At 49.7% G+C, this 25,086-nt stretch overlaps 2 protein-coding genes and 1 long non-coding RNA gene across 6 annotated transcripts in view; 1 reads left to right on the top strand and 2 right to left on the bottom strand.

Moving 5' to 3' along the window:
- ADAMTS17 (ADAM metallopeptidase with thrombospondin type 1 motif 17) overlaps positions 1–6,522 on the bottom strand; it is a 166,944-nt gene extending 160,422 nt beyond the window's left edge. The window contains exons 1-2 of the mRNA XM_017804950.1: positions 6,453–6,522; positions 5,547–5,884 (exon numbers count right to left, since the gene is read on the bottom strand). Coding sequence (XP_017660439.1) covers positions 5,547–5,884; positions 6,453–6,522 — 408 coding nt within the window. The remainder of the gene's footprint in view (positions 1–5,546; positions 5,885–6,452) is intronic.
- A 3,472-nt stretch (positions 6,523–9,994) lies between these two features.
- Positions 9,995–23,911, top strand: LOC108492622. Its single transcript, XR_001873173.1, has 3 exons — positions 9,995–10,677; positions 15,788–15,909; positions 23,213–23,911. It is a non-coding gene; the product is annotated as an uncharacterized LOC108492622 (long non-coding RNA).
- CERS3 (ceramide synthase 3) overlaps positions 18,862–25,086 on the bottom strand; it is a 46,079-nt gene continuing 39,854 nt past the window's right edge. For all 4 annotated transcript variants that reach the window (XM_017805143.1, XM_017805142.1, XM_017805141.1 and 1 more), the window contains exon 11: positions 18,862–22,293. In XM_017805143.1, the coding sequence (XP_017660632.1) occupies positions 22,162–22,293 (132 nt within the window). In that variant the 3' untranslated portion in view covers positions 18,862–22,161. The remainder of the gene's footprint in view (positions 22,294–25,086) is intronic.

Genomic DNA, 25,086 nt, shown 5'->3' with positions numbered 1-25,086 from the left:
ACTGAAACATTCCCACACGCTTTTATCCAAAGTTTTATACACACAGTGGTCACTCAAGCAAACTCTCTGATCTACTCCTGTACTACCAGTAGTTCTCTTCTACACATCATTTTCCTTGCCACTGGAGCTTTTCCTGGGCTAAATGACAGCAGGGGAAGGAGGAAGGTCCTCACACCACATCACTGAAATTACAATGGTAACAGGAATGCTGGGGCAGAGTATTTGCAATGACACTGCCCTGCTTTGCTGGCACCACTCTGTCTCTGTGCCCTGGTAGTGCTGGTGGAGCTACAACAGATCCAAACCTTCAGTGTCCTCTGCACATGGTTCTGGACCTTCCCACATGTTAACGCTCTTCAACAGTTACACTGGTTTTCCAGCCCTTTTTATTTTCACAACATCTTTGAAGGAGATCTGTGAAATGCTGAATCTTTAACAGATTTTTCTTTTGCTCCTCAGTGTTCATTAGTTACATACACACGAACCCGCTGAAGAGAGAACAGATTTAAACATCTGACAAATTCCATCCCCTTCTCAATTTCTCAACTGTTACACTGTAAATCGTTGTTTAACCATTTCCTCCAAGTTAAAAGGAACTTCATGTTTAAAGTGAAGAACAAAACAACCCACAAACACAGCTTAATACACTTCATGTGGGTTTTAGTCCTATCCTTATTAATAACCATACTTCAGCTTTAGTTATTATTTACAAGGGTAATTCAAGCAAATTGAAAAGAAGAGCTTTAAGTTAAGTCTTGTTCCATGTCATTTCAGGTTTACACTCAGTTATCAGAGCAGACCATCCCCAGGAATATCTGACTGCACCTCTGCCCTGGCCTCCAAGTCTGCTAAACAAGGAAATCCCAGCATGTTCTCCCTTTTGTCCACTGTGGAAGAGGAAAGAAAATCCCAGCACACAGAAACCCAGCATGGTAATTTTAAGAGGTTTAACTTTTCAGCTCATGGCCCAGCTATGGATAAATGCCAGACAGCTCCTCTCCCAGACAAGGGAATTCAGCAGAGCTGAAGGTTTCCTCAGGGGAAATAGTATCATCATCTAATCCCAGCATGCCTGCACTGCCCTGCTTCCCACAGCAGAGAGGCTCCTGCAGTCACCTGAAGGGCAGCACTGCCCCACAGCACACAAAAACCACTCCCTGCCACTGGCCAGGGACTGAGCTGCAGGAATCTGCTCTAAACCAGCCCTCACCTCCCTCTACTGCCAGTGAAGAAAGGCAACTGCTCCAGAGGGGCAATTCACTGATCTAAAGTACCCAATAAATAGGATGAACCTCATCTTCAGTGCTCACTCTATAGCAGACAGGCTTAAAACCAACAGGCTGTGGGTTCTTCCATATTCTTCCTCATTTTCCCAAGGATAGAGGAGATTTACCATTTCACCAGGAGTCCTTGGAGTTACTGCTCATTCCCTGGAGGCTGCAGTCCAACCTACACAGTTCTCTTTGTCCTGACTGGCCTCCCATACCGGATCCAAACCCACAGAGAGACACCCAGGCCCTGTGTAGGCACTGACACCCACCTGGAAATCAGTGGGAGCTCAGAGACCCTACAAGAAGTCCAGATGGATGCTCTTATCATCTCTCCTTGCCCACACCTGCCAAAGCTTGTCTACATCTACACCCTCACAAAGTTTAGGGATGGTCCCAAGTGAACAGGGCACACCGGAATGAGGAGCCACCACTCAGAAATACTTTAACAAGCTGGAAGATTTGTCCACCAGGAGTTGCCTGAAGATTAACAAAGGTAAATGTACATGAAGCTTGGAAGAAAAGCAGCTCTTTTCTTCTGTGCATGGATTGTATGAGACAATACTACAAAACGTTCAGGGTTTCCCAACTTCCAGCATGCATTGCTTAAGGTACAGTTTCAACTAATTTATTCCATCCTGTAAAGAGAAAATTCACTGTTGTCATTCCATGAACCCTTGTAATGTGCATCACCCACTTCCACCAACCCAGTCTGCACAAGGAAGTCTTGCTGAGTTCAAAGGAGACAAAAATGGGGTGTGAAAATGTTATATGAACTGGCCTGAATGAAGGGGAGCCACAGCCCTTCTCTTACCACCACTGAGAATGACAATCCACTTTAATTACAAACAGGCCAAAGAACAGTCCTGAACCCAAAATCAGGGATTCTGGATTTTAAAATGGAAGAGAAGTTACTCAGAATTAAAACTCTGCCTCTAAATGCATCCTAGTGATTTTCAGCTTTCAGATATAGTTCCTGAACAGAAAAGAGCTTTCCAGTTCATTCCTAAGTCAAAACCTAACGTGCATTTTAACACAGATCCACGATCCTCTTAAAACTGCAGCTGTTTAAAAAATGTAGGTACAAGAAATATGAAAAGCCTACACCTGTTGTAAGGTACTGATGCTGCAGTCCAGCACTTCAGCAGTGACAGTGACTCTGCTGTGGCTTCACAAAGCTGCAACTTCCCAAAAAGGGGGCAATTTGCTCTGCTGGCTACGCTTTTGTAGGCACAGGAGTTGCAGAACTTTGCCTGTGGGTACCCAGCACCAGGGAAGGGCAGTTCAGTCCTGGAGTCAGAATCCAAGTGTTTACACAACTGCATTCCCCACAGGACACAGTCCTGCCAATTGGAAGGCAGCAGGGCTTTTCAGGAACACGCTGCAACTGGCAAGAGGAACAGGAGGAGTATCCTCACCTGAGGTACTTTAGCTGGACCTAAATGATGAGACCCAGGGAACACCAGTCCTGAACACAGACCCAACACAGCTACAAGAGCACAGTCACCCTTCCAGGAGCAGTTGGAAGCTGCAGCAGGAAGCTACAGCAGCCACACACTGGTTAACAGCAGCATCTGTGAGCAGAGTTTAAAAAACAGAACCCAACCTTCAGATGCCACACTGGGAATCTGATATCATCACCAGGAAGCAATTGCTCAGTCTGGCTGCAGCTCAGTTTTCATGCCACTGTGTCAGGGATTTTGTTTTTATTAGAACTCCACTTGCCCCGACCATTTTATATCACTTTTGCTATGATTTATGGCAGGGCTGAGGAATACAATTACAGCAAAGTCTGAGCCAGCTGGAGATCAGGATATAGGATAACTGCCCACTGTACCTCTCAGCAACCAGCTTTCCTGAATGAGATGTCCTGATCACCCAGTTCCAGTCCAACGAGCATTCCCGTGCTGGAGTTTTCAGGAAACCTCCCCCTGCAGCACTAGAACTGCTCAGAAGATAAATGCCAGGACAAACAGGCTGCAAGGTTTTCACTACCCAGGTCTTTCTTCCAGCCCAGCAGGCAGGTCTTGCCCATGTCCCCATCTGTGAAGCTGTGCTGCTGCTGAGGGCAAAGCCTTATTTTTCCTGTGGCAAACAGGGCTTTAGGAAGCAATGGGAAAATCCAAAACCCACTGTAGGGATGGTATTGGCATTTTAAATTGCCAGACTAGGAGGCAAAAAATTTGGGCTCTGGAGTCACCTGCTCTCAGTTCAACTCATGGATAATGTGAGGCAAAGTCTTGACTCCTCTGATCCCAGAAAACATCTTACCACTGCATTGCACAGCTTTCACCATAGCTATGCTGGTTAACGTGGCCACTGCAAAAGGCTGTGTGAACACTGAAAGCAGCCTAAATTCTGATTTGTTTCATGTTTAAAAACAGATTTAAGCCAAAGGGGCCACTTAACTAGAATGAGGTGGTTTATCTACATGTGATGTGGATCAGTTTAAAGAAACTATTTCAAAAATTAATGCGGTTCATTTAAGTTTAGTTTCATCTATCTCAAGTTCAGGCTCATCCTAAAGACATTCAAGTTGTCTGTTCTCTAGTTCTGAGCTCCCAAGGGTGTTATGAACCTTAACTCACTCGAATGTACCATGCACCTGCTTTTAGCCCTTTCCCATTCCTGGTGATTATCTGAATGAAGAGTAAATGAATGGATTCCTCTAACAGGAAAGGAGTATCTGAACATGCAGAAACACCTCCCTCTCACAACACAACTGCCCACACCACTCTCATTACTCCCAGGACCAGATGCACAGACAAAGGCAAAAAGAGCTTTACCAACACTGCCACTAACACTGGGCTTTGGTCCCCAGGAGGTGCCACAAACCAGCAGCTTTGACACCAATCCCTTTTTGATCCCAAGTTGATCTAGCTCAGCTATGTCAATTTAGTCATTGCTTAGAGTTCCTATGACCCAAACAGATACTGCAACATTGCAGTTCATATTTGCAGAGTAATGAACAAAGACTACCTAGTCTTGCTTCTTTTCCAACTTTTCTACTGGGAATATCGCCAATCTTTTTCACCCCCTTCCTCCATTCCCTGACCTCAGGCAGTTAATACTGTGCCTACAACTACATTCCTCTTGTTTTAAAGGTTCCTTCTCTGCCTGTTTGTGCTTTCCAGCTCCGTTGGAGCAGGTAGCTTTGGAAGCCCAGCACTACATGAACAACATTTACAAAACATGCCTGGTGACAAAGGCATAGACCTGTCAGTGATTTAAAGCCTGAATTAGAGATATCAGTTTTAAGCTTCCCTCAGTGGAACTCAGCTCAATCTCCAGTGCCACTCAGACACTCAGCATCTCTCAGCCAGTTTGTTGGGTTTTTTTTAATCCTGAGGCACAGCGCCCTCAAATGGCTCAGGAGGAAAGGCTGGAGCCCTGAGGGCAGAACATGAACTGCTTCTCATTGCAGTTTAAGGCTAAACCTCCATCGACAAGCCTGTCTCGAGCAGCACACCCCAGGACACACATCCCAGGACCACGTGCTGGGAATTAAAGCTTAATGCCCCGCTGACTTTCTGAAGTACTTCTAAGTTATCAACAGTAATTGCAAACTACTCATTGTCTCAGTCTTCACCCCTGAGAAACCTTCCGTCCCAGGCAAGACCACCTGCTCCTATCAGGATGCTCAGAGGAGAACCAGGCCCTGCAGAGCCACCTACAGCCTCAGGCAGAGAAATCCTGACACTTGTGGCAGGAAAAACATTCCTAAGTGGGACAGTTCCTCCAACCACGCCAGAGTACCAGGTGTCCTCACAGTGCTGCTCCCACCCAGTGCCCTGACAGCGACGGCAGGAGCCAGGTGGGAAGGGCTGAAGAGCTGCACAGCTACTGCAGGAGTGAGCCAGGCGACCAAATCACCCACAGTGGGACTCAGCCACCTGTCCGACAGTGACAAAACATGTTCCCTCCGCCAGGACACTCCTCCTCAGCACCCTCAGGCCCTGCCACCCACCCACAGCGGAGCCGCGGGAGCTGAGACTCCTCAGGGATGGCTGAGGCTCCTCAGCGATGGCTGAGGCAGCTCCACAGCAGAGTCAGGGCAGAACACCCACCCTGGGACTGCAGCGCTGCTCGGCAGGGCCTGGGAGGGGAGGGGACAGGAGAGTCCCTGCGCTGAGGGGAGAGGGGAGGTGAGGCAGGGGCATCCCTCATCACCCGGCTGATGGGAACAGCCCGGTGGAGGGGAGGGTGCCTGCACCGGGGGGATCGGGGCGGGACGGCAGCACCAGCCCGGCGGAGGGGAGCGGGGCGGGGTGTCAGTACCAGCCCTGCGCAGGTGCTGAGGGAGGCGAAGGAGTCGCTGCGGTTCAGCGCGTGTCCCGTGTAGAAGCAGAGCCGCTCCCGCGGGGGCCGCCGCTCCTCCCCGCGCCGCTGCTCCACCGCGAAGTCCCGGGCCAGGAATCGCAGGTCGCGGCGGAGGTGCAGGTACAGCTCGGCGCCGGCGGCGGGCAGGCGGAGCAGCACAGCCTCCTCCTCCTCCTCCGGCCGCGGCAGCGCCCGCCGGCGCCGGGGGCCGCCGCGATCCCCTCCGGGCGGCAGCAGGTGGATCTTCTCCAGCGGCACTCGCTCCGGGATCACCACTTCCAGCTCCGCTCCGCCAGCTGCAGGCGAGAAGGAGACAGGCTCAGGAGCTCGCACCCCGACGGGGCGAACGGGGGGTTCCGCGCCCCGAGACCCCCGCACCGAACCGGGACAGCCCCGCGCTCGGGTTTCAGCGCTGGAAACTGCGAACGGGCTGCGGAGACAATGGAGCCGGCAGAGCAGCAGAGTTTATTTCTCTCTACATACATACATATTAGAGACAGAAACGTGCAGGGAGGAGAGCAATAAGGCAAACGCTAAAGCTACTTGTATCATTAAATATATATATATATAGCTCAGACACAAGCATCGCATTTCACCAACCCCAATAAAAATTTGCAGGGAGAAGGGGAAAAGCAGAGCGAGCCGCAGACGCAGCCAAGGACAGTCAGCAGCTTTCCACATGGAACGCTCCGGCAGCAGCGGCAGCAGCGGGAGGACAGGAAAAGAAAATAGAAAAGCCTGGAGCGATTCATCCCGCGGGCAGGGGATGCGGTGCGCGCCCCGCGCCCGCACGCTGCCGCCCGCGGCCGGACCCGCGGCGCGGGGCCGCCTTGTCAGGGCAGCCAGGAGCCCGGGGAGTGCTACCTGTGCCGGCGTCCAGTCCGCAGAGCAGCAGGCAGGGCACGACGAGGGGCAAGAGGCAGCCGTCAAACATCGTCGTGCGGGCGGCGGGGCCGAGCGCGGAGCGCGGCGGCGGCGGCGGGAGCGCGGCCCGAGTGCGCCCTGCCCGCCCTCGGCACCGCCAGCGCCGCCGCGCGAGCCCGGACACGCCCCCCCCGCGCGGCTCCGCGCGCCCATTGGGCGGCCGCGCCCGCCGGGACACGCCCCGCGCGCTCCCATTGGCTGCGGGCCGGCGGGGCCGCGCGGGGAGGGTGCACGTGCGCGGGGAGGGCGGCCGGCAGGGGGCGCCCTCTCCTGCCCCGGTGGCGGAGCCTGAGGGAGCCCCGGCCGGTCCTGAGGGACCCGCGGCCGGGTCGGGAACCGGGGCCGCTCTGAGGTTCCCATCGGCCGTGGAGCCGCTGGGAACATCCCACCCGGATCACCACGGGGCTCTGGTACAGGGCAGCCCGCTGCTGGTCTGCCCCGGCATGTTTTCACAGAATCATAGAATCTGCCGAGTTGGAAGGGACTCACAAGGATCATCGAGTCCAACTCCTGGCCCTGCTCAAGACCATCCCCAAGGGTCACATCATGTGTCTGAGAGTATCATCCAAATGCTCCTTGAGCTCTGTCAGCCTTGGTGCTGTGACCACTGCCTGGGGAGCCTGTTCAGTGCCCAACCACCCTCTGGGGAAAGAGCCTTCTAATATCCAACCTAAACCTCACCTGACACAACTTCAGGACCTTCCCTAAGCTCTTGTCTCTGGTCCCCACAGAGCAGAAATCAGTGCTCTTCCCTCCTCTTCCCCTCCCCAGGAAGCTGTACCTGCAATGAGGTCTCCCCTCAGTCTCCTCCAGCTGAACACACCAGGTGCCCTCAGTGTCCTCACACGGCTTCCCCTCCAGGCCCTTCAACATCTTCATTGTCCTCCTTTGGACACTCTCTAATTGCTTAATATCTTTCTTATATTGTGATGACTAAAACTGAACACAATATTCAAGATGAGGCTGCCCCAGTGCAGAGCAGAGCAGGACAACCCCCTCCCTTGACTGGCTGCATTACCCCATTTTCATCACCAAAACGATTTTGACACTGCTATGGAAGCTCACTTGAAAAACTCACCTATTCTTTCCAACCACCATCCGCAGGATCAATCCCAGGGCTCAGAGGACCAGGAAAAAAACAAAGTTGGCAATATCACAGAATCACAGGTCATGTTGGGGCATCTGGTCCAACTTCCCTGTTCAAGCAGAGTCATCTTAGAATACAATATATGAGCACACTAAGATTTTGGGCAGTGATCTCACCTACTGCTGAAGCACTTGGATAAAACAAGAAACAAGTGCATAAAGGTCAAGAGATATAAAAATTGATTTTTGCTACCAATTCCCACTTTCACTGCGGTCCTGCACCCACCAGAGCTCCTTCCCACCTGGTTGGGCCACGTCCTGCGTGTCCTCAGCTGTGCAGGAGTCAGGAAAAGCCAGCTTGGACAGGGGCTGTTGGAAGCAGTAGGGTGATTTCCAAGAGCAAAAGGTTTCCACTGCAGTCAGTGGGCTTTGGATTGGATTCTGCTCTCCTGGCATGGCTGAGTCGTGGAAGGCAGTCAAGACCCAACCTGTTAGCAGCTTTAAACTTTGGTGGCCCAGCAGAACAGTGCCTTAGACTTTAAACTTCTGCAAAAATCTGCAACTTTGTTCCTGAAATTGTAGAAGAATTCAAAGGAAGACCCATAAAACAGTGTGAATGACTCTGGCAGATCTCCCTGCAGCACTTCCACAAGAGTTGTCCGGAGCAGTACTGACAGTGGTAATGGCTCTGAGTCTCAAGCAAGAGGAATTAGATTTGGATGCTCATCCCTGGGAGGGCAGGAAGCTGTGGGAGTGCTGAGAAAAGGGCTGTTTGAATTTAGGACAAGGGACATGAGTGTGTTAATACATTTTTCTTTCTTCCAGGCATTGGACAGGCAGCAAGAAGCACGTTTTCCTTGAGAGCTGCTCCTGCAGAAGGAGAGAGGCAGTTTGAGAGCAGGTGAGATTTAATAGCTCTCTGTTTCCCTCTCTCTTTCAAGGCTCGCTCTGCTCTCTAATAAGAAGTTTCTAAAGCAAAGGGACTGGCCCTGATTCGTTCAAGGGAGACAAAAACTCAGTTTGGGGCTGCCTTGCTCTATGTCAATAGTGTAACATAACATGGAAAACAAAACCTCAGAGCCTGAAATTCCCTCCTGACCTGCTGTGAACCAGCAATCTCCATGTGTCCCCCCAGGGCCAGGGCTCTGGCTGGCACAGCAGCTCAGGGCAGCAGCTCCCCCCCAGCCCTTCCACCCGTGGCAACCCTCCACTCCTGAGAACCACGAGGCAACTTGATTTGTGAGCTGCCAAACCTGGCCTGAGCCCTCAACAGCCACGTTTAAACCCAGACCACCAGCTGACTTCATTTGCTGAGGGATCAGAGCTGGTGCCTTGTCTCTGCCCTCAGAAGGGTTGGGGGGGGGGCTTAGATTTGTTTAACTTTCTAGTAGATCCTTTCTCCCACCTTCCAAAGTCCTCTGCCAAAAAATAATAACAATACAGAGAAAGAATAAATTTAATAGTGTGGGGGAAGAGAGGCACTAATAAAGAGAAGTCTGTAACTTACTGCATGGAAGAACTCGCTCAGTGGCTGGGCTGGCTGGCACAGACTGCACTGGAGTAGGGATACTCCCTGTGGAGCATCCCAGACTTTCAGAGCATCTGGACAGGAGCCCAAGAGGCTGCAACGCCCCATGACAGGGGCAACATCCCAGGCAGACCTCAGTGTTGGCAAGGGCTGGAGCCAGGAGCGAGGGACAAGCCCCCAGAGGTACCCACACAACAAAAGAGGAATCTGTCTTAGGAGCAGCAGTGGTTTTATTGAATCCAAATCCCAAAGCTCCAGTGAGACACAGACTCTCTTTATTAATTGAACACCATGGGCTTTTCAGAAATGCCTTGAAATTGTTCCTGATAAGGATAAACTCGTGTGGCTGGAGGGGGCTGTGGTCCTGCTGTGGTGGTTGCATTGCTCCCCTGCTCCCAGCCCGTGTGTGGGGAGGTGTTTCTCCTCTCACCATCACAGAGGTGGATTTGGCCCTGCAGTTCCTAGGAAACAAGCCCTCTCCCCCCCTCTGAAAATGGTGTTGTATTTTTTTCTTTCAATTTTAAATGTACGTCGAGGAAGCCAAGTTTCATGGCCATTATTGCACAGTTAATAACCCTTTGGAGACTGCAGACATGTGTTATATCCATCTTCCCGAGCAGTCACTTGGCTCACTGCCTGGAAAATGCCAGCATGGGAAGGGTTAACTTGGCCACTGCTCAGCCTTCTCCCTTCTCTCCAGCCACCCTTTTCCAAACCCTTCCTGTCCTGGTCCTAAGTGGGCAATCCCAACCTCACAGGTGCTGCTCTCCTGCCGGGACACTCTGATGCCTTCCCTGCTCTCCCTACAGCTCCTCTCCTGCCGGGACACTCTGATGCCTTCCCCGCTCTCCCTACAGCTCCTCTCCTGCTGGGACACTCTGATGCCTTCCCTGCTCTCCATGCAGCTCCTCTCCTCACTGAGGTCTTTGGGCATCCGGAATTTCTTCCCCTCCAGAGGCTGCAGAGCTTGGCCAGGCTGGTCAGGCATGGACCTGGCAGGTGCTGCTGTTACCTGTGCAAATGACCCCCCAAAAAACCACAAGTCAGTTTTAATGACAAGTAGGGACCAACAAAAGCTCTTTTGTAATTTAAAACCATCAACCAAATAAATACAAGTAGTTCCAGAGGTGCCAGCAGTGGGTTTCCTAAAGACTGGCTTTACACAGGGAGCCAGAGGTTCCATTAAAGCTTCTTCCCTGGATACAGGGTATTCCAGGCTGTGCTGCTTCATGTTGGACTCACTTCTTACAGGTGGTCTCAATGATCTTTAAGGTCTTTTTCAACCTAAACGATCCTAAGTGGAGTCTCCAGTGTCTGGAACAGTTCATGCAGCCCTCAGCAGAGGCAGTCAGGAGGTTTTTCCTTCCAGCAGCCTGAATTCTCCCAAGCCTGAGAAAGAAAAACTCCCTCTGGGACATCCCTGTCAAGTCTGGCTGAAAATGGACAGTCTGTTCATGAGCTCCTGGGGATAAAGAGCAGAAAGAAAAGTGACTGTGACACTGGAGGTGGCACCTGTGTCCTCAGGGGAGCACACAGCCTGCTTCAGCTCAGGTAGGTCCATGGCAGGAGTCCCTGTAAAGCAGGGAGTTTATTCACAGGCTGACAAAGGTCCCTTTTGTCACAGGGAGTTTCATTGACTGTGTCTGTCTCACAAACAGCGAGTGCGTTCCATGAGGTTTTCCATGAAGATCTTCCCCACAGACTCTTCCCCCCTGCCTATCTCCAGGGGCCTCCCAGCAATGGGGAAAAACACCCTATTTCCACGGAAAACAGAGAAAAGAGAAGAAAAACACTCCTGTGGGATGGGGGCTGAGGAACAGACCTCTGAAATCCCAGGGTCGCTTCACACCAGCCCCCATAACGTGGAGGTCTGGGACATTCCCACCCTGGTGCTGCTCCTGTCCGCACAAAACCTCCCAGGTATCCCTGCTGCCCTGGCACACGTTTGGAGGGATCAGGGTGCAACACTGTCAGGAGCAGAGAACCACACTGCACACGGGCCACGGTGGGTGAGAAAAGTCAGGGATGTAACAGAACGTGCTCCCAACTGAGCCACTCCCCTGCAGGGAGCAGGGAGGATCCGCTCCCTCCAACAGGCAGCGCTTCGGGCAGAGAGATGGAAATGTCAGAGCCCCACCACCTCCAGCCTGGCCATGGGGGGGTTTAACCACAGACAGGGCCAGTGCAGGGTCTGTGTGGGATGGGAGAGCTGTGCACAGATCCCAGCACCCCGGCCACACGTCACTCCCCAGGCATGCGGGGACGAGGGGACAAAGGAAAGAGCTCTGTTGTTTGGGGCTGACCCTAAAGTTCAGCCAGGCTTTTCATGAAGTCCAGTGTTGCCACTTCTGGTGATGTTATCAGGAACCTGGGAATAGCTGGCACTTTCTTTTGTTCCGATTTACGGTTTGTTTGGGTTTTTCCTCTCCAGACCTTGGCTCCTGCAATCATGAGATTGATTTCTCGTTTAACTCCATCTCTCTATGTTTGACCCCCTGACAGGCTGGGAAATGTGAGCTGTGAGAAGCCTGGAAGTTTATTGCCCAGGAGCAAATTAAGAAGTTCTCAACCATGGGATTGTTTAAAATAATCCTTTCTCAAAAATTTTTGCTGTTGATTAATTTTTTTTTTGGAGGCAGAAGTTCTGAATGCTTGGAGCTGACACCAGCAAAGCCCTTCATGCAGGCACCATCTCCCTCTGTCCCTGCACTGTTCCTCATCTGGTCATATCCCACATCTGGTGTCCCCCATCTCCTCTCAATCATTTCTCTTTGTATCCAACACCTGCCTTGGACAAGGATCATCCCCAAAACCACATATTCCATATAAGGCTCCTCCTTCTCTGTGTATTCCTTGCAGCAGGGCACAGGGAGCCAGAGGGGGAGATTGGTAAGGCAGGAAGGTGGTGCATGGCTTGGAAGAGGGACAGAGGTGATGCTAAGGGGAGGCACAAGGCAGGTCATCCAGCTGCAAGGTTGGCTACTAGAGCCTGGACCCGGTGGCCCAATGCAACTGCACAGACCTAAAGTGGCTCCTTTCCCCCATGAAAGCACTAATAAGGGGAACTGCTGACTTAAAACACTCTTAATAATGTTTTCCTATTTCTTTAACACCTCTCCCTGGAGCGCTCTCTCCTCCCTTCACAGCGTCTTGGCCAATTACACTTGCAAAACAAACAGAACACTCGATATCCCCACGAGCGGGGATTGCCGGGGTCAGGGGCTCGCAGCAGGCGGGGGCTCCGAGGTGGGTCACGGCACGGGAGCCGGCTCTGCTCCAGCCAGGAAGGCCCCTTCCCATCCCTGGAGATGGGGGACCACAGCCAGGCACTGTGGGGGGGACAGGCCAAGGTGGGAAGGGCCGTGCCCCAGGCACAGGCACCGCTGGATGGTGGCACAGAGCTGGGGAAGGGCTGTGTCCCAAGGCCAAGCCCCTCTGGCCCCCCAGCTGGGGTCTGGGTCTGTAAAACACCTTTTTTCCCTTGTGGAAGTCAAACAGCCCCAAGCCTGTGTGCTCAGCTCACTGGGGCTCTGACTAACCCTTCTTTTGTCTCATATTCAAGATGCTCCCAAGCTTCCTTCAAAGCTTTGTCAAACCATTTGAACTTTTACAGCAATTCAGCAATCAAAAACCTCCACCTTTTATCCATGAGCAGTGACAGGACCAGCAATATTCAGAGTTACTCTTCCCCACAGAACCAGTCCTTTACTCAGGTTTGTGATGATTTTCCTCATTGCTCCCAGTTTGGAGGCAGAGCTGTGCAGAAGTTTGCTGTAATGCCATTGACAGAGGCAGTGCAGAGTTCACAGCACAAAACCTCTGACTGCTTTTAAAAAATTAATTTTAAATTTAAGAAATTTAATTAAAGTTTTAAAAATTTAAATTTGCATTCCCTGTCCCCATTCCTGGCTGCTCTGCAGTTCTCCCCTTCTGGACCAGTTGGTCTTTACAATCCCTTCCCATCACCCCCAGGTGAGTCAGGAAATTCCCAATGCTGTCCCAGGAGGACAAACCCTCCCAGCAGGGAGGGAGCTGTGGGCACTCAGCCTCCAGCACATGCTGTCTCACAGACTTTACTATGAGCTCCACAGCCTGGAGATGCAAACTGGGATGTCTGGTTGTAGGATCATAGAATCCTAGACTGGTTTGGGTTGGAAAGGACCTTGAAGATCATCTGGGTCCAACGCTCCCACTGCAGGCAGGGACACCAGGGAGCTCAGGGCCCCATCCAACCTAGCCTTGGTCAACTGATATTGCCCATGAATGTTAGTTGTGTAGCCTGGGGGTCACTTGGAGCACCTATCTGGGGAAACAGCCCCATATTTTGGGCTCTTGAGCTGCCCCGAAGCAGCAAAAGCGTGTTTGTCCCCAGGGGATAAGGGAGCAGGGCAGGCAGGATGTGCTGTGACCACTGCAGGGCCACACTTGCAGTGCCGTGCACCTTGACAGGGGTTGTGTCTGTCACACTCTCCTAAGGGACAGCAAGGGCTGCCTTTTCCTCCAGTGAGGAAACCCAACTGCCCACGTCAGCACAGCCTGCCTGGAGTCACCGGGTAAGGACAGTGTGAGGTCTGGAGGGAGCAACACTCCTCAAGTCTGACACACATCCTGCTCCTAATCAGCAACAGCCACCAATACCTCATCCCAGCCCACTGGGGGCCAATATTGTCATTTTTTGCAAGGCCCTACAGTGACCCAGGAGCAGAATGGAGATGCTCCTCTGATGCTGGATCCTCTCTCCCAGCAGAGCTGGCAGCTCACTTTGGCTCAGTCACAAGTGTTTGTTCAGAACAGCAAAACATCAGCATCACTCCAGCACTGTTCCAGTGCTGGCTGTTGGGATTCCTGGGCTGGACACAGGCAGGAAAGGAGAGGAGGTGTTTTCAGAGCACCTGCTGGCAGTGAGGATTCCCACTGGCACCATCTGTGAGCTGGGATGGAGGGAACTGCACCCACAGCTGGGCACAGCCCATGGAAACCCCTCATGGAGAGTGCCAGGCAGGCAACCTCGAAGCTTCAAGCAGCAAGTCAAATCCAGCTGTCTCCTGGCTCTGAACAGGAATCCTAGGGAAGAGCTGGGCTCAGATGGGAACCGCAGAGGCTGCCACCCACATTCCACAGCGTCCAAGCACCTCCTGTCCATCCACAGCCATGGACAAAGCCCATGGAAATTTTTCATCCCGCTATCAAAGAAACCACTTCCCAGCTCTCCGCACAGCCATAGCTGAGCACAGCCTGACCACGAGGGCTGTGCCAAACGGGATTAAAGGAACTTGTTTAGACCAAAGGATCCCTTTTCCCTGCTGATGCTCACAGGGAGTGTGGAGTGTGCAGGCTGTGTGTGCTTGGTCAGGGGGCCATTGCAGCCAGGGCTCAGCACAGCTGGGAACCCACCAGGGTCACAGCTTTTGTGGACCCCAAGCCCAAGCTCTGAATTTTCTCCCAGCAGAAACCAGCCATAGCAGCTCTAAAGGAAGGAATATGCACTGTGCCCCCCCAGACCCCGAGACATCCCTGGGGGAAAACCCCCAGAACTCAAAGATTTTGGTCTTAATTGCTTTGCCTCTGCTCTGCATTTATAAAAAACCCAATTTGTCCAGCATTTAACGCTGTTTAATGGGTGCTCAGCCTGGGCCTGCAGAGACCACTGCTTATGGGCATTGAAGAAGTTTGGGAACAGCTTTCTACAGGGAGCACTTCTCAGTGGTGCCTCCTGACAGTGCACTGGGTTTTGGAGGTGGTTTAGGGCACATTTTGAGTTTGGGAGGTGATGTCCCACTGCTCCCCCCTTTGCACATGCACATGCTGGACCTGGCCCAAACCCTTCCACCCTCAGAGCTTTGCTCTGTTGTTTGGCAATGGTGCAAAACACAGAGCACCTCATACGTTTGGGGTAGAGAGTCTGTTCCTGAGGTGGGACAGCACCATTGGAAGGGCAGTGTAACACTCATTATTCTGAGATTTATCATCCTTATTTGCATTACAGACATTAAGGATCTGGTTGAGAACAGGGCTTCACTTACCACCAGCCACAGATTCTGTTGCTTGGTAAATATCTTTAAAGAGACAATATGAAAAAATACAAGGAGTAAAGCAGCATCAGAGCAGATTTAACATCCTTTCTTCCCCAGCCCTATCCCAGATATGCCAGGTACAGCTCCAAGGGAGTCAGTAGGAGAGTGCTGCACCTCTGGGAAAAGGGGCACTGGTGACACCCAGGTAGATACCAACCTTGGGGTCCTCTGGACTGGAACCAAACCCCGGGACTGGAATTGATACCAAACACTCTCAGCAAAATTTGTAAGTGGTCTTTTACCAGGGACACACCAGACACCTGTTTCACAGTCAGAGATCGACCAAGTGGAAATTACCAACTGCAAGAATTTTGCACCCCGATATTCTCTGCCAGGGGAGGTCTAGATTAGATATTAGGAAGAAATTCTTTACAGAGAGGGTAATCAGGCATTGGAATGGGCTGCCCAGGGAAGTGGTGGATTCTCCGTCACTGGAGGTTTTTAAGATGAGACTGGATGTGACATCAGTGCCATGGTCTGGGAACCACGGCAGTAGTGAATCAAGGGTTGGACTTGATGATCTCAGAGGTCCCTTCTAACCTGGCTGGTTCTATGATTCCATGATTCAATCGAATCTCTGTTTCCAGGGGCAAAAGGACGGAGAGCAGCGCTCCCCGGAGCCGTGTCCCGACGGGAGCCGTGTCCTGCTATTGCCACCTCGTGGGGCCTCGCAGCAATGACCAGGTCACCCCCGCGGGTGATGGCACAGGTAGGGATTGGGATGTTCCACGAGCAGCAGGTACAGCCCGGCAGCGCTGGGCTCTCCCAGGGCAGCCAGAACCGGCGGGAAGCAATTCCCGGGTTCACTAAATGCTGTGCATGCCCTGCAGAATTGTGTGGGTATAGAACAGCCCTCACTTCAGGCCAAAGGGGCTCCTGCTACAGTGTTCTGTGCTCTGCTCAAGTGCCATCCTTGCAGGAGCCAAAGGGTTCAAAAAAAGCTCCAAACACAACCACTACCTGACCTCACTGCCCCTTGCAATAGGGAAAAAACCAACATTCTTTGGTTGCTGAACAATTCCTCCTCTAAAACAGCAAAGGAACTAGGTAGGATTTGCAAGGTCTGATAAGACTTAGCACAACCTGATAAGATTTAGCTCCTGCTTCCTACAGATTCTTGTTCTGAAATACCAGGAGATCTCCTGCACTGTACACAGCCCACAACACAACCCAGAGGTGCACTAGAAAGGCCTTTTAGCAGCTTTCTTCTGCTCTTGGTTGTAGAAAGCAAACACACAAATCTTCCAGGAGCCCTTCTAGGACTCCTGGGACTCTCAGTCAGCCAGGAAAAGCACAAAACCAACGCTGAGGTCCAAGGGGGAGTCAGGCTCTCCCAGCAACTGGAGGTGACCTGTGGGGTTGTTGCCACAGCTGCAGGTCTGCTGGGCTCCACTGGACTCCACTGGGCTCCTGGCCCAGCCCCAGCGAGGCCCTCCCTGTCCCCTCACTCACATACTGGGATCTTTCTAAAGGAGCCTCTCCCAGATCCTCCTGCCTTCCCTCCTGCTCTGGGAACTCATTGTTTGGGCTCAAACCGAATCGGCCAGTGCTCAGGGAAAGTTGTCCTGGAGGCAGAGTTCTCTGCTGGAAGAGAGATTTCTGCCTTGAAAAAGGGAGGACTGCTTTCCCAGGAATGTCTTTCAAAGGATACAGGCCCAGTTTGGGAAGAGGTGAAGGTGAGTGTCCTGCAGACAGAAGATCTCATTTTCCAGGGAGGATTCTGCCCTGGGCTACAGGAAGGCAAAGCACTGGGGCTGTGCCCTGCTGTCCTTACCATTGTACCTGGTCACAGGAGGTCTGGATCCAAGTGTCATCGGTATCATGGGAGAAGCTCCTGTGAATTTCAGTGGGAATTTAATCACCTATTTTACTGCTCAACTTTAACTTCTTTTAGACCAACTTCTTCCGTGGGAGGAAAACTACGGACTTTTCACCACCTGAAACAACTGCCTGGGAGCTGTTTCTTCCCACCCGGCTCAGAGTAGAGTAATATTCCATAATATTCCAGGCTACAAGGCCATGCTTCTTGCACTTCAAAGTCACTGTGGAGAGGGTTTATACTTGTTATTCCACTTAATGTTTCTGACTTTGAAATGATTATGGGGTCTCCTCTGAATGCTTTATGGGGTAACAAAACTCAGGAGAACAGGGCTCTCTCCAGCTGAGTAAATAGAAGCTATTTTCATAAATCTTCGGACTATTGGAACATCAACAACATTATCCTACGTGGGTTGTTATGACTTCGTGTTTGCAGAGTCCTCTGTTGAAGCTCAGAGTGGTGCTTTCAGCCTTGTCTTCTGTTAAGGCAGTAATTTCAAGTAGTCCCACAGGGGGTTCTTTCAGCCAAATAAACTCTCAGAGCCCCAGTAGAAGCTCTTTGGGTGCAGTTCACACTGCTGTGATCACCTCCCCTTCCTTGACTGGGAGTCCCAGTCCTTGACAAGGGATTGATGGCAGGGCTTCACCTCTTCCCTGCGATGCTGGCCCCTCGAGGGCCACCTTGCTGTCCCTGATGGCCTTCAGGTAGATTCCATACAGTTCTGGAGCAGAAATGCCATTCTCAGTGGGAATACAGATGTCCTGTGTGACCTCCAACAGCTCAGAGGTGTTTGTCCTCCTCGAGGTCCATTGGGCAGCCAAAGCTCAAACTCTACAGAGACACAGAGCTGGAGGGACCCCATCAAACTGGCAGGGAAGAGGCATTTCCAGTGATTTTGAACACGATTGATGGAATCAGCTCACAGGTACATTCCTGGCTTATGTGTTGCTCCATACAAAAGGCTCTGGAGTTCTCCCTCCTGGGCCATGTCCGTGTGCTCAGCATGGAATGTCATCCCTGCCCGCTGGGGATGTGCTGCTCTTCAATCCCACAGCTGGGGGAAGTGCCTGTGGAGATGGTGTTTTTCTTCCTAAATCAGCAACTTCTTTTTTTATTCTTCACAGTTTGCAAGTTGCTTGTAGCCAAAACTCACACAGCCCTGCTCGATTTGCTTTCCATCTACTTTATTCTTACTCATAAGCTTAAAAAAAAAAAGAAAGAATTCAGCTAATAAAACCAAAGCATTCTGCTACAGTTCATTATTTGGGCTGGAACACCTTCCCTTATGTTTGTTTGCCCATGGGAGGAGACAGCAAGTCAGAACCTCTGCGATCCTCCCAACCAGGGAGGCACAAATGGAAAGAAGAAATATGGAACAGCTTTTCAGCTGATACAAATCTGCACAGCTTGTTTTCCATAGAGCTTTCCTGCTTTTGCCAGCTGAAGATCCATGTCTGAGCTGCCTCAAGTGTTCTTATGATGAGCCACTGATAATCCCACCTCAAAACCCAGCTGAGATACAACCTCATGCAACATTCCAGAGGGAGTAGTTCCTGGTGTACACAGGACCACTGTCAAGTACTTTAATCAAAGCATAAATCTTGAATAAGACAAGTGATGGATGAGGCCCCCATTAATTTTCCTTCCTCTCTGTTCATTAATTGTTCAGGAAAACGCAAGATCATTTACAGCCCTGGCTGCTACCTTTTATGAAGACTGTGGGTCATCCAGCCTTTTCCAGGAAAGGGAAAAACTGGGAAGAGTAAGGAATTCATTCCTGAATGGGCTCTCATTGGAAAGCTGGGAGGGAATGGACAGGGAAAACAAGGAAATCCTCACCTGTTTTCAAAAAATATTTATTTGTAATGTGTATCACAACTGACCAGGCAAAGTCAGTGGTGTTAAGAACAACAAAAAAAGATAATTATACCAAATAATATGAATTGAGAAAATAAGTTCTGTGGAGCAAAGGAGATCTGTAAATAAAATCCAGAGCAAGCTGGTAAATCTAAGTATGAAATAAGTACAGAGGCAGCGTAGTACACGTGGACAGGAATACCTGAACTAAAGACAGAGAAATTAAATGGAACAGAAGAGTTTCCCCTGAGTCTGATGGACTAAGATTTGATTTTCAGTCTATAACTATCAGAAATATTTTGGCATGGTCAGACTGACACAGCAAAGCCAGAAGCACTGTGTCACCTCATTGAACCAGGACACCCTTTGTGAAATGGTGACAATAACATGTCAGAGCCTGTGCTCCCAGCCACACCTACAGCTTTTCTGCACCTGCGTTTGGAGACTCTTTTCACACCAAGATTATAAAAATGTTAAGGCTGAATTTTCATTGCATTGCATTGAATAGACTGAAAATCTTGAAGCACCATGACATGAATTTCTTTGGCAGGAATTGTGTCCCTGTGAGCTCAGCTTCTTGTTTCTGGGTTTCTATCAGTAACAAGTGGAAAATGAAGCTCCCATAACTTCAGGAATGACCAATCTGATGTTCACAGGGGAGATACAGCCAGTCTCACTGTCACAATCCATTCCCATTTCTTTCTCTGCTGGGGCTATTTATTCCCAGTTCCTAGAGCTTTACATTCAGGATGTTTAGGTCTAATCCCTGTGTGTGCCATGGCAGTAACCCCTGGGCAGGGTCCTCACGGCCTGCCCTTGACACCCCTCACTGACACATGATGGAGTTATTTGGTTGTTTATTGTGCCCAGACAATCTTCACCCTCAGGATGTTGTTTTCTTCCATATTCTTCTGTACTCACCCAAAATTTGCCTCAATGCTTTACATTTGAGTGTATTTATCTACCTTCTGCTCTTCCTTGAAGACCCCAGTTTCACACTGACTTAGAACAACGGTTCTGGCAATTAGGTTGGATAACTGCAATCCAAAATTTCTCCTAGGCAAGACTCCAATTGAGTTAATTGGCTTCAGTGGGAGGCTTGTCCTGAGCAGAAAGGGCAAGGTTTGGCCTCAAGGAGACTATAAATTCCAGTTTAAAAATCAGTAGTTGTTCAGAGGCTCATTCCTGTGACAACATCATTCCTTGTGTTTCCTTTCCTGAATTCCTTTCCTAGTCATAGGAGGAAAGCTTCTGGCACCAAAATTAAATGATAATACCCTGGCCACCTCCCAAAACTCCCTTACATCTCAAAGAAAGCACAGTTGTCTCTCCAAGGGAGTGTAAAGCCTCCAAGATGCTAGATTTCCACGTTTTGTTAGGAAAGGCCAGTGTTTTTCATGTAGGCAATAAACAGGCCCTGATATGCAACCGTGCCCCTGCCAAACTCAGCAGTTGCTTTAGATGGTCCCATTCCACCAGCACACATCTCCCATCCTTCTCAGAAGCTGTAGGACACGCTCCTTCCTCAGTGGAATTCTCTGTGTGGTAAAACAGGCACATTTGGGGTATTACCTGCTCCAAAATGCAAGTAAAAAAATCAAACACTGCGAAAAATGAAGCCCCTGTAACAAAGCACTTGTACAGCTTCTTGTACCTGCACAGAAAACACTCCTTTCTTCATATCTGAGATCCCAAACATTTCCCCTTCTTTCAAATGCTTCAGTCGCTGAATTACATCCCCCTTGCCAAGGAAATCTTGGGAAAACAAGTCAGTCATGTCACACTTCCTGTAGGTCACCAATTCCTGCCCGAGCAGCCCAAGGGAAGCGGAGCCTTCCCAAACCAAGTGCTCTGCTCCAGGGCTGTTCTAGCCCTGCTCCCCTGGCCTCCATCAGGCTACTGGATTTAGCTCCCCAGATGATCTCAGCTACTGTAGAATCACATGCAGAGCCTCTAAAACTTATGACACCAATCATTTATGGCCTTGTGAGCTCATGCAGCTGGAAGTGAGACTGGCACCACCCTGTTTACAAGGCCCAGGCTCTCCCTGGAAAGCCTCAGGACTGAAAATGCTGCTGCACTCCACAGTGGGGTTAGAAAAGAGGGGCAAATTTAGGATAGAGGCACTTTGGGGAACTGATCAAACATCCACTGTTCCTCCACTGCTTACAGATAAACAACAGTATGTGGCCAAAGTCACACTAAGTTTGACTCTAACTTATGTGATTCCCCATTTTATAACAGAGCAGAGATGGAAATACAGATCCTGGTATCAGATGAACCCACAGCACTGACAGTGTGACATTCCATGCCAGTCCCCAAAGCCTGGATACCTGCAGTGAACACTCCACAACCTCAAACCAGAATTTAGCACTTGCTCCAGAGAACACAATATCCAAGGAGCTCACAAGAAGGGACCGGATAAGATTTGTTTTTAACCCTCTGGGCTGAAGATATGTCAGGAACAGGGGGTGTTTTGAAGACAAATAAGTGCACAAGGATCTGTGAAAATACCCAATTTCCATTCACTCTCTTCTCTCCCCACTGCCCCTTCTGTTCTAATACTGGGCCAAAAGGACTGAAAGACATTTGGGAAACCTGGAGCTCAGTGGAGAGTCAGGGTTGAGTTTTGCTGTTTTAACAGTGGTTTCCTTGACAGGTAAATCTTAGAACACAATATTTGACCTATCTATCATACAGCACATTTCAGAGAAAGACTGTATTTCTGCACTGAAGCCAACTCTTCACAGGCAAGTCGTTTGAATTCCTCCATGTTTGCTTCCTCTGGCCTCCAGGAAATGAAATCTAACTTAAAAAAATATCATTTTTGATGAGGGTTTCAACTGAAGAGTAAAGACTGAAGTGCCAGTCCCTGCAGAGCACTGTCAGATTTTTCCCACGTTGAGTAATTCTGGTTCCTAATGGAGCTCACACTAAGTTACTACCCCAAAACATCTGTGATTTAAACTGTTTGATGGAATATATCTCATTGAAAACCAGTGGGACACTGAATTATTTGACTCCCCTGAGCTCTGCCCTAGTGGAGCACTGTCAGTGTCCAAACCTCTTCCCACACACTTCCCAACGATTCAGAAAGTGGGTCGTTAACACGTTTTGTCATTTGATGCAATTTCTCCCTTCCCTCTAAACTGGGCTTTTTTCCAGGTCCAGTAGCCAACAATAAATCAATCACAGTCTCTCACAAGCCTTTTGACTCAAATTCTATCCTGTAGGTTGGGCTGAAACCAGAGCAGAAATCACTGCAGGAGGTGGGGCAGGACAGGGCTAGTGGTGACTGCCACTGAGGAGGTGTTTGCTTGACCCACTGCTGCTCTTGCTGCCGTTCTTTGTGGACTCCTCCTCAGTATCTGTGACAGAATCTTCCTCCTCTTCATCACTCCGATCATCTTTCAAGTCCTAGGGAGAAGAAAGCACTGTGAGCACGTTCTGTTCACCATTTGCCTCAGAAAAAATATGTGCTAAAGTGAACAAATGAAAGGGGAGCTCTAAATACATTAAATATCAAAACTTTCCCCCTGCCCCCAAAATGGAGGCTGACATCCAAGGAGAGACCAGTTAAGAACACTTTAATCTTGCAAAACCTGATGGTCCTTAGATAAAACTGCTTCCATGACCTTGAACTCTTCTTTCCTCGTTTCTGCTTCTCCCTGTAAAGTGTTACTATTAATCCCTGGGTGCTGTGAGATTAATTAACAACTGCGAAGTGCAGGGAAGATGAAAAGAATATTGTTTAAAAGCTAAATATGATGAATACACTCACCCAAACACAGGAGCTGAGAGGCTGCCTGCTCCTGACAGGTGTAAACCAAACAGTGCTGAGCTGTGCCAGCATCTCCTGGCACCAGCTTTGCTCCAAGACACTTGCTGACCCCAAAATACCCTTTCCCTCTCATGGTGTGCACAGCACATCAACACTGGCACAGGGAAGGCCATGTTGTGTACATCTTTGGAATACCATCCCTAAGGGAACTGCCAGGCAGGAGAATGGGGATGAAAGGGAGTCTGCCCTTGGGAAGATCCCTCCCCAGCTTGGTAGGAAAAGCTCCTAACATTTGGCAATCAGGCTTCATCCCAGGGAGTCAAACATGGAAATGGAACGTTCCCACTACAGAGAAAAGTGGTTGTGTCTCCCCAGTGTTTCACAGCAAAGGTCAGGGAGAGGTGACACCTCTGTTTGTCACAGCACATAAAATACGCCGTTAGTCTCCTATTTCTCTGCTCCTGCCATAACCCAAGGCCCTACAACGTGTTCAGAAGTTTGGTTCAAACAATTAAGGCTTCAGCATTGAACTCAACACCTCTATTTCCCTTTCAGTGCAACAAGTTGGAAGACTTTCCATGCCAATGGATGACCTTCTCTGCAGACTCAGGGCAGGATGCTCTAGTTAAAGATGGACATCAAGAAAACACTTCCTACATCCTAAATGTTCTCAGGCACCACTTTTTATGTCTTTTTGTACCACAGGGTGCTTGTCCTGAGGGAGACCTGAGGCTTCTCCTCCTGACAGAGCACGTGTGCTGGAGCTGGCAGGAATGTCAGTCCTTGCACAGACAACCCACAGCCACACTGGGACCACCCCATAATGGATAATTTTGTGCTCATGTCATCTGTCTGGACCTCAACTGGACAGGCAGAGTCTGCCTGTTGTCCCTGCTCCTGGAGCACTGTGACGCAGGAAGGAGAAACCAGGGCTGTTCCTGCCCATCCTGCATCTGCTCTCGGAGTGAACCAACAATTCCACTTCCTCAGCATGCTGGTCTGAGGTCTTTCCTAAGCACCAAACTCATACAGAGAAAATAAATAACAGCTCAGTAATAACTCATCCAATTGCAATCTCATATCCCCTCCTATATTACACTCCCAGTAAAAGGTACAGGGCTAGAAAGCAAATTAAAGCCTGAGCTCTGTCTCATCACAAACTATAAACTTCCTGGAGATTTTCTTCTGCCTTTTCCCTAACAACATACAAAGGGTATCAAAACAAACAAATCTTACTGTAAATACTGTAAAATAAACTTGGCATGCCATCAGTTAGAGAAAAGGCAAGGCTTTCCCACACAAACAATTTATGAGGTTCTGGCTCTTTCAGATCACCTCGCTCCCTCCTGGTAGCGTTGCCATTTGTATTTGCAGTAAAACACAAATGCTGAGGGGGAGGGGGGAGGATTGTTACTTTTTTTGCCACCAGAAATGTTTCAGAACAAAAATTAAAAAAAAACCAAAACAAATCAAACAGATCCTAAGCACAGTGTCTGATGCTGAACCCTCTGGACTCCCTGGAAGTGCCCTCATCTCCCTGAGGCTGCAGGGACAGGGAGCAGCACTTTGGGGCTCGGTGGGAATAGTCAGGGAAGTTTGGGAGTGCATATTTCATTTGGAGCCCCTCCTTGTGCTTCACAGAAGTTGCTGCTGCTCGAGCCCGTGCTTAAGAACAGCTGGCAATCTGCTCTGCTTTGAGTGATAGCCAATATGGGATACTGATTCCTGTTTCCTGCAGGAATGAGCTGGCATTTCCAGCATGGAACTGGAAACTTGGATAGAGTTTACTTCCCAGTTCTAATGGTGTCAAGCTGGATGCTCTGATTAAAGGCGCTTTATGTAGTAATTAAAAACCATGTCATGTTTTTTTCCAGCCCACTGGAAATCCCTGCATTTGAGGGAATGTCTTACAGGTTTCAAAGCAGCAGGAATTAAATTTCCTTGTATTCTGAAGCAACCATTGCAAATTTTCTTGATGCTACTTCTTGAATCTTGACACTAATCAAGAAAAAATGCTGATAAATTAAATCTAATTTTTATTATATTTTTAATAATAAGCTTGTTTCCTGACCAAGTGCCTCTACAAATTCGTTCTTTAGGAGAGTCTGCCCATTTTTGTCTGGCTTGTTTAAATGACAGGCCTTTAAATAGCAATAGCTTCATCTGCAACTGGAAATCCAGGCAAACCTGTCTTTGCAAACTGTTTAACAGACCATCATAAATATATTAAGATATCCTAAGTGAAGTTGGTGCTTTTTAACTGCGATCTTCTAAGAATAACAAAAATTGTAACATTTCTAGGATTTTCCCTGCTTTAGTACCGAGATGTTTCCTCTGAGCCCCTCACATCATATATTATAGTTGTGTTTTCCAACTCAAAGGCTCTGCTCTGACTGTCCCTGAGCAGCAGCAGATGAATGTACCATCAG

Source organism: Lepidothrix coronata, unplaced genomic scaffold (assembly GCF_001604755.1).
Source record: "Lepidothrix coronata isolate B3197 unplaced genomic scaffold, Lepidothrix_coronata-1.0 Scaffold11, whole genome shotgun sequence".
Classification (NCBI taxonomy): domain Eukaryota; kingdom Metazoa; phylum Chordata; class Aves; order Passeriformes; family Pipridae; genus Lepidothrix; species Lepidothrix coronata.
This window is presented reverse-complemented; position numbering and strand designations above follow the sequence as displayed.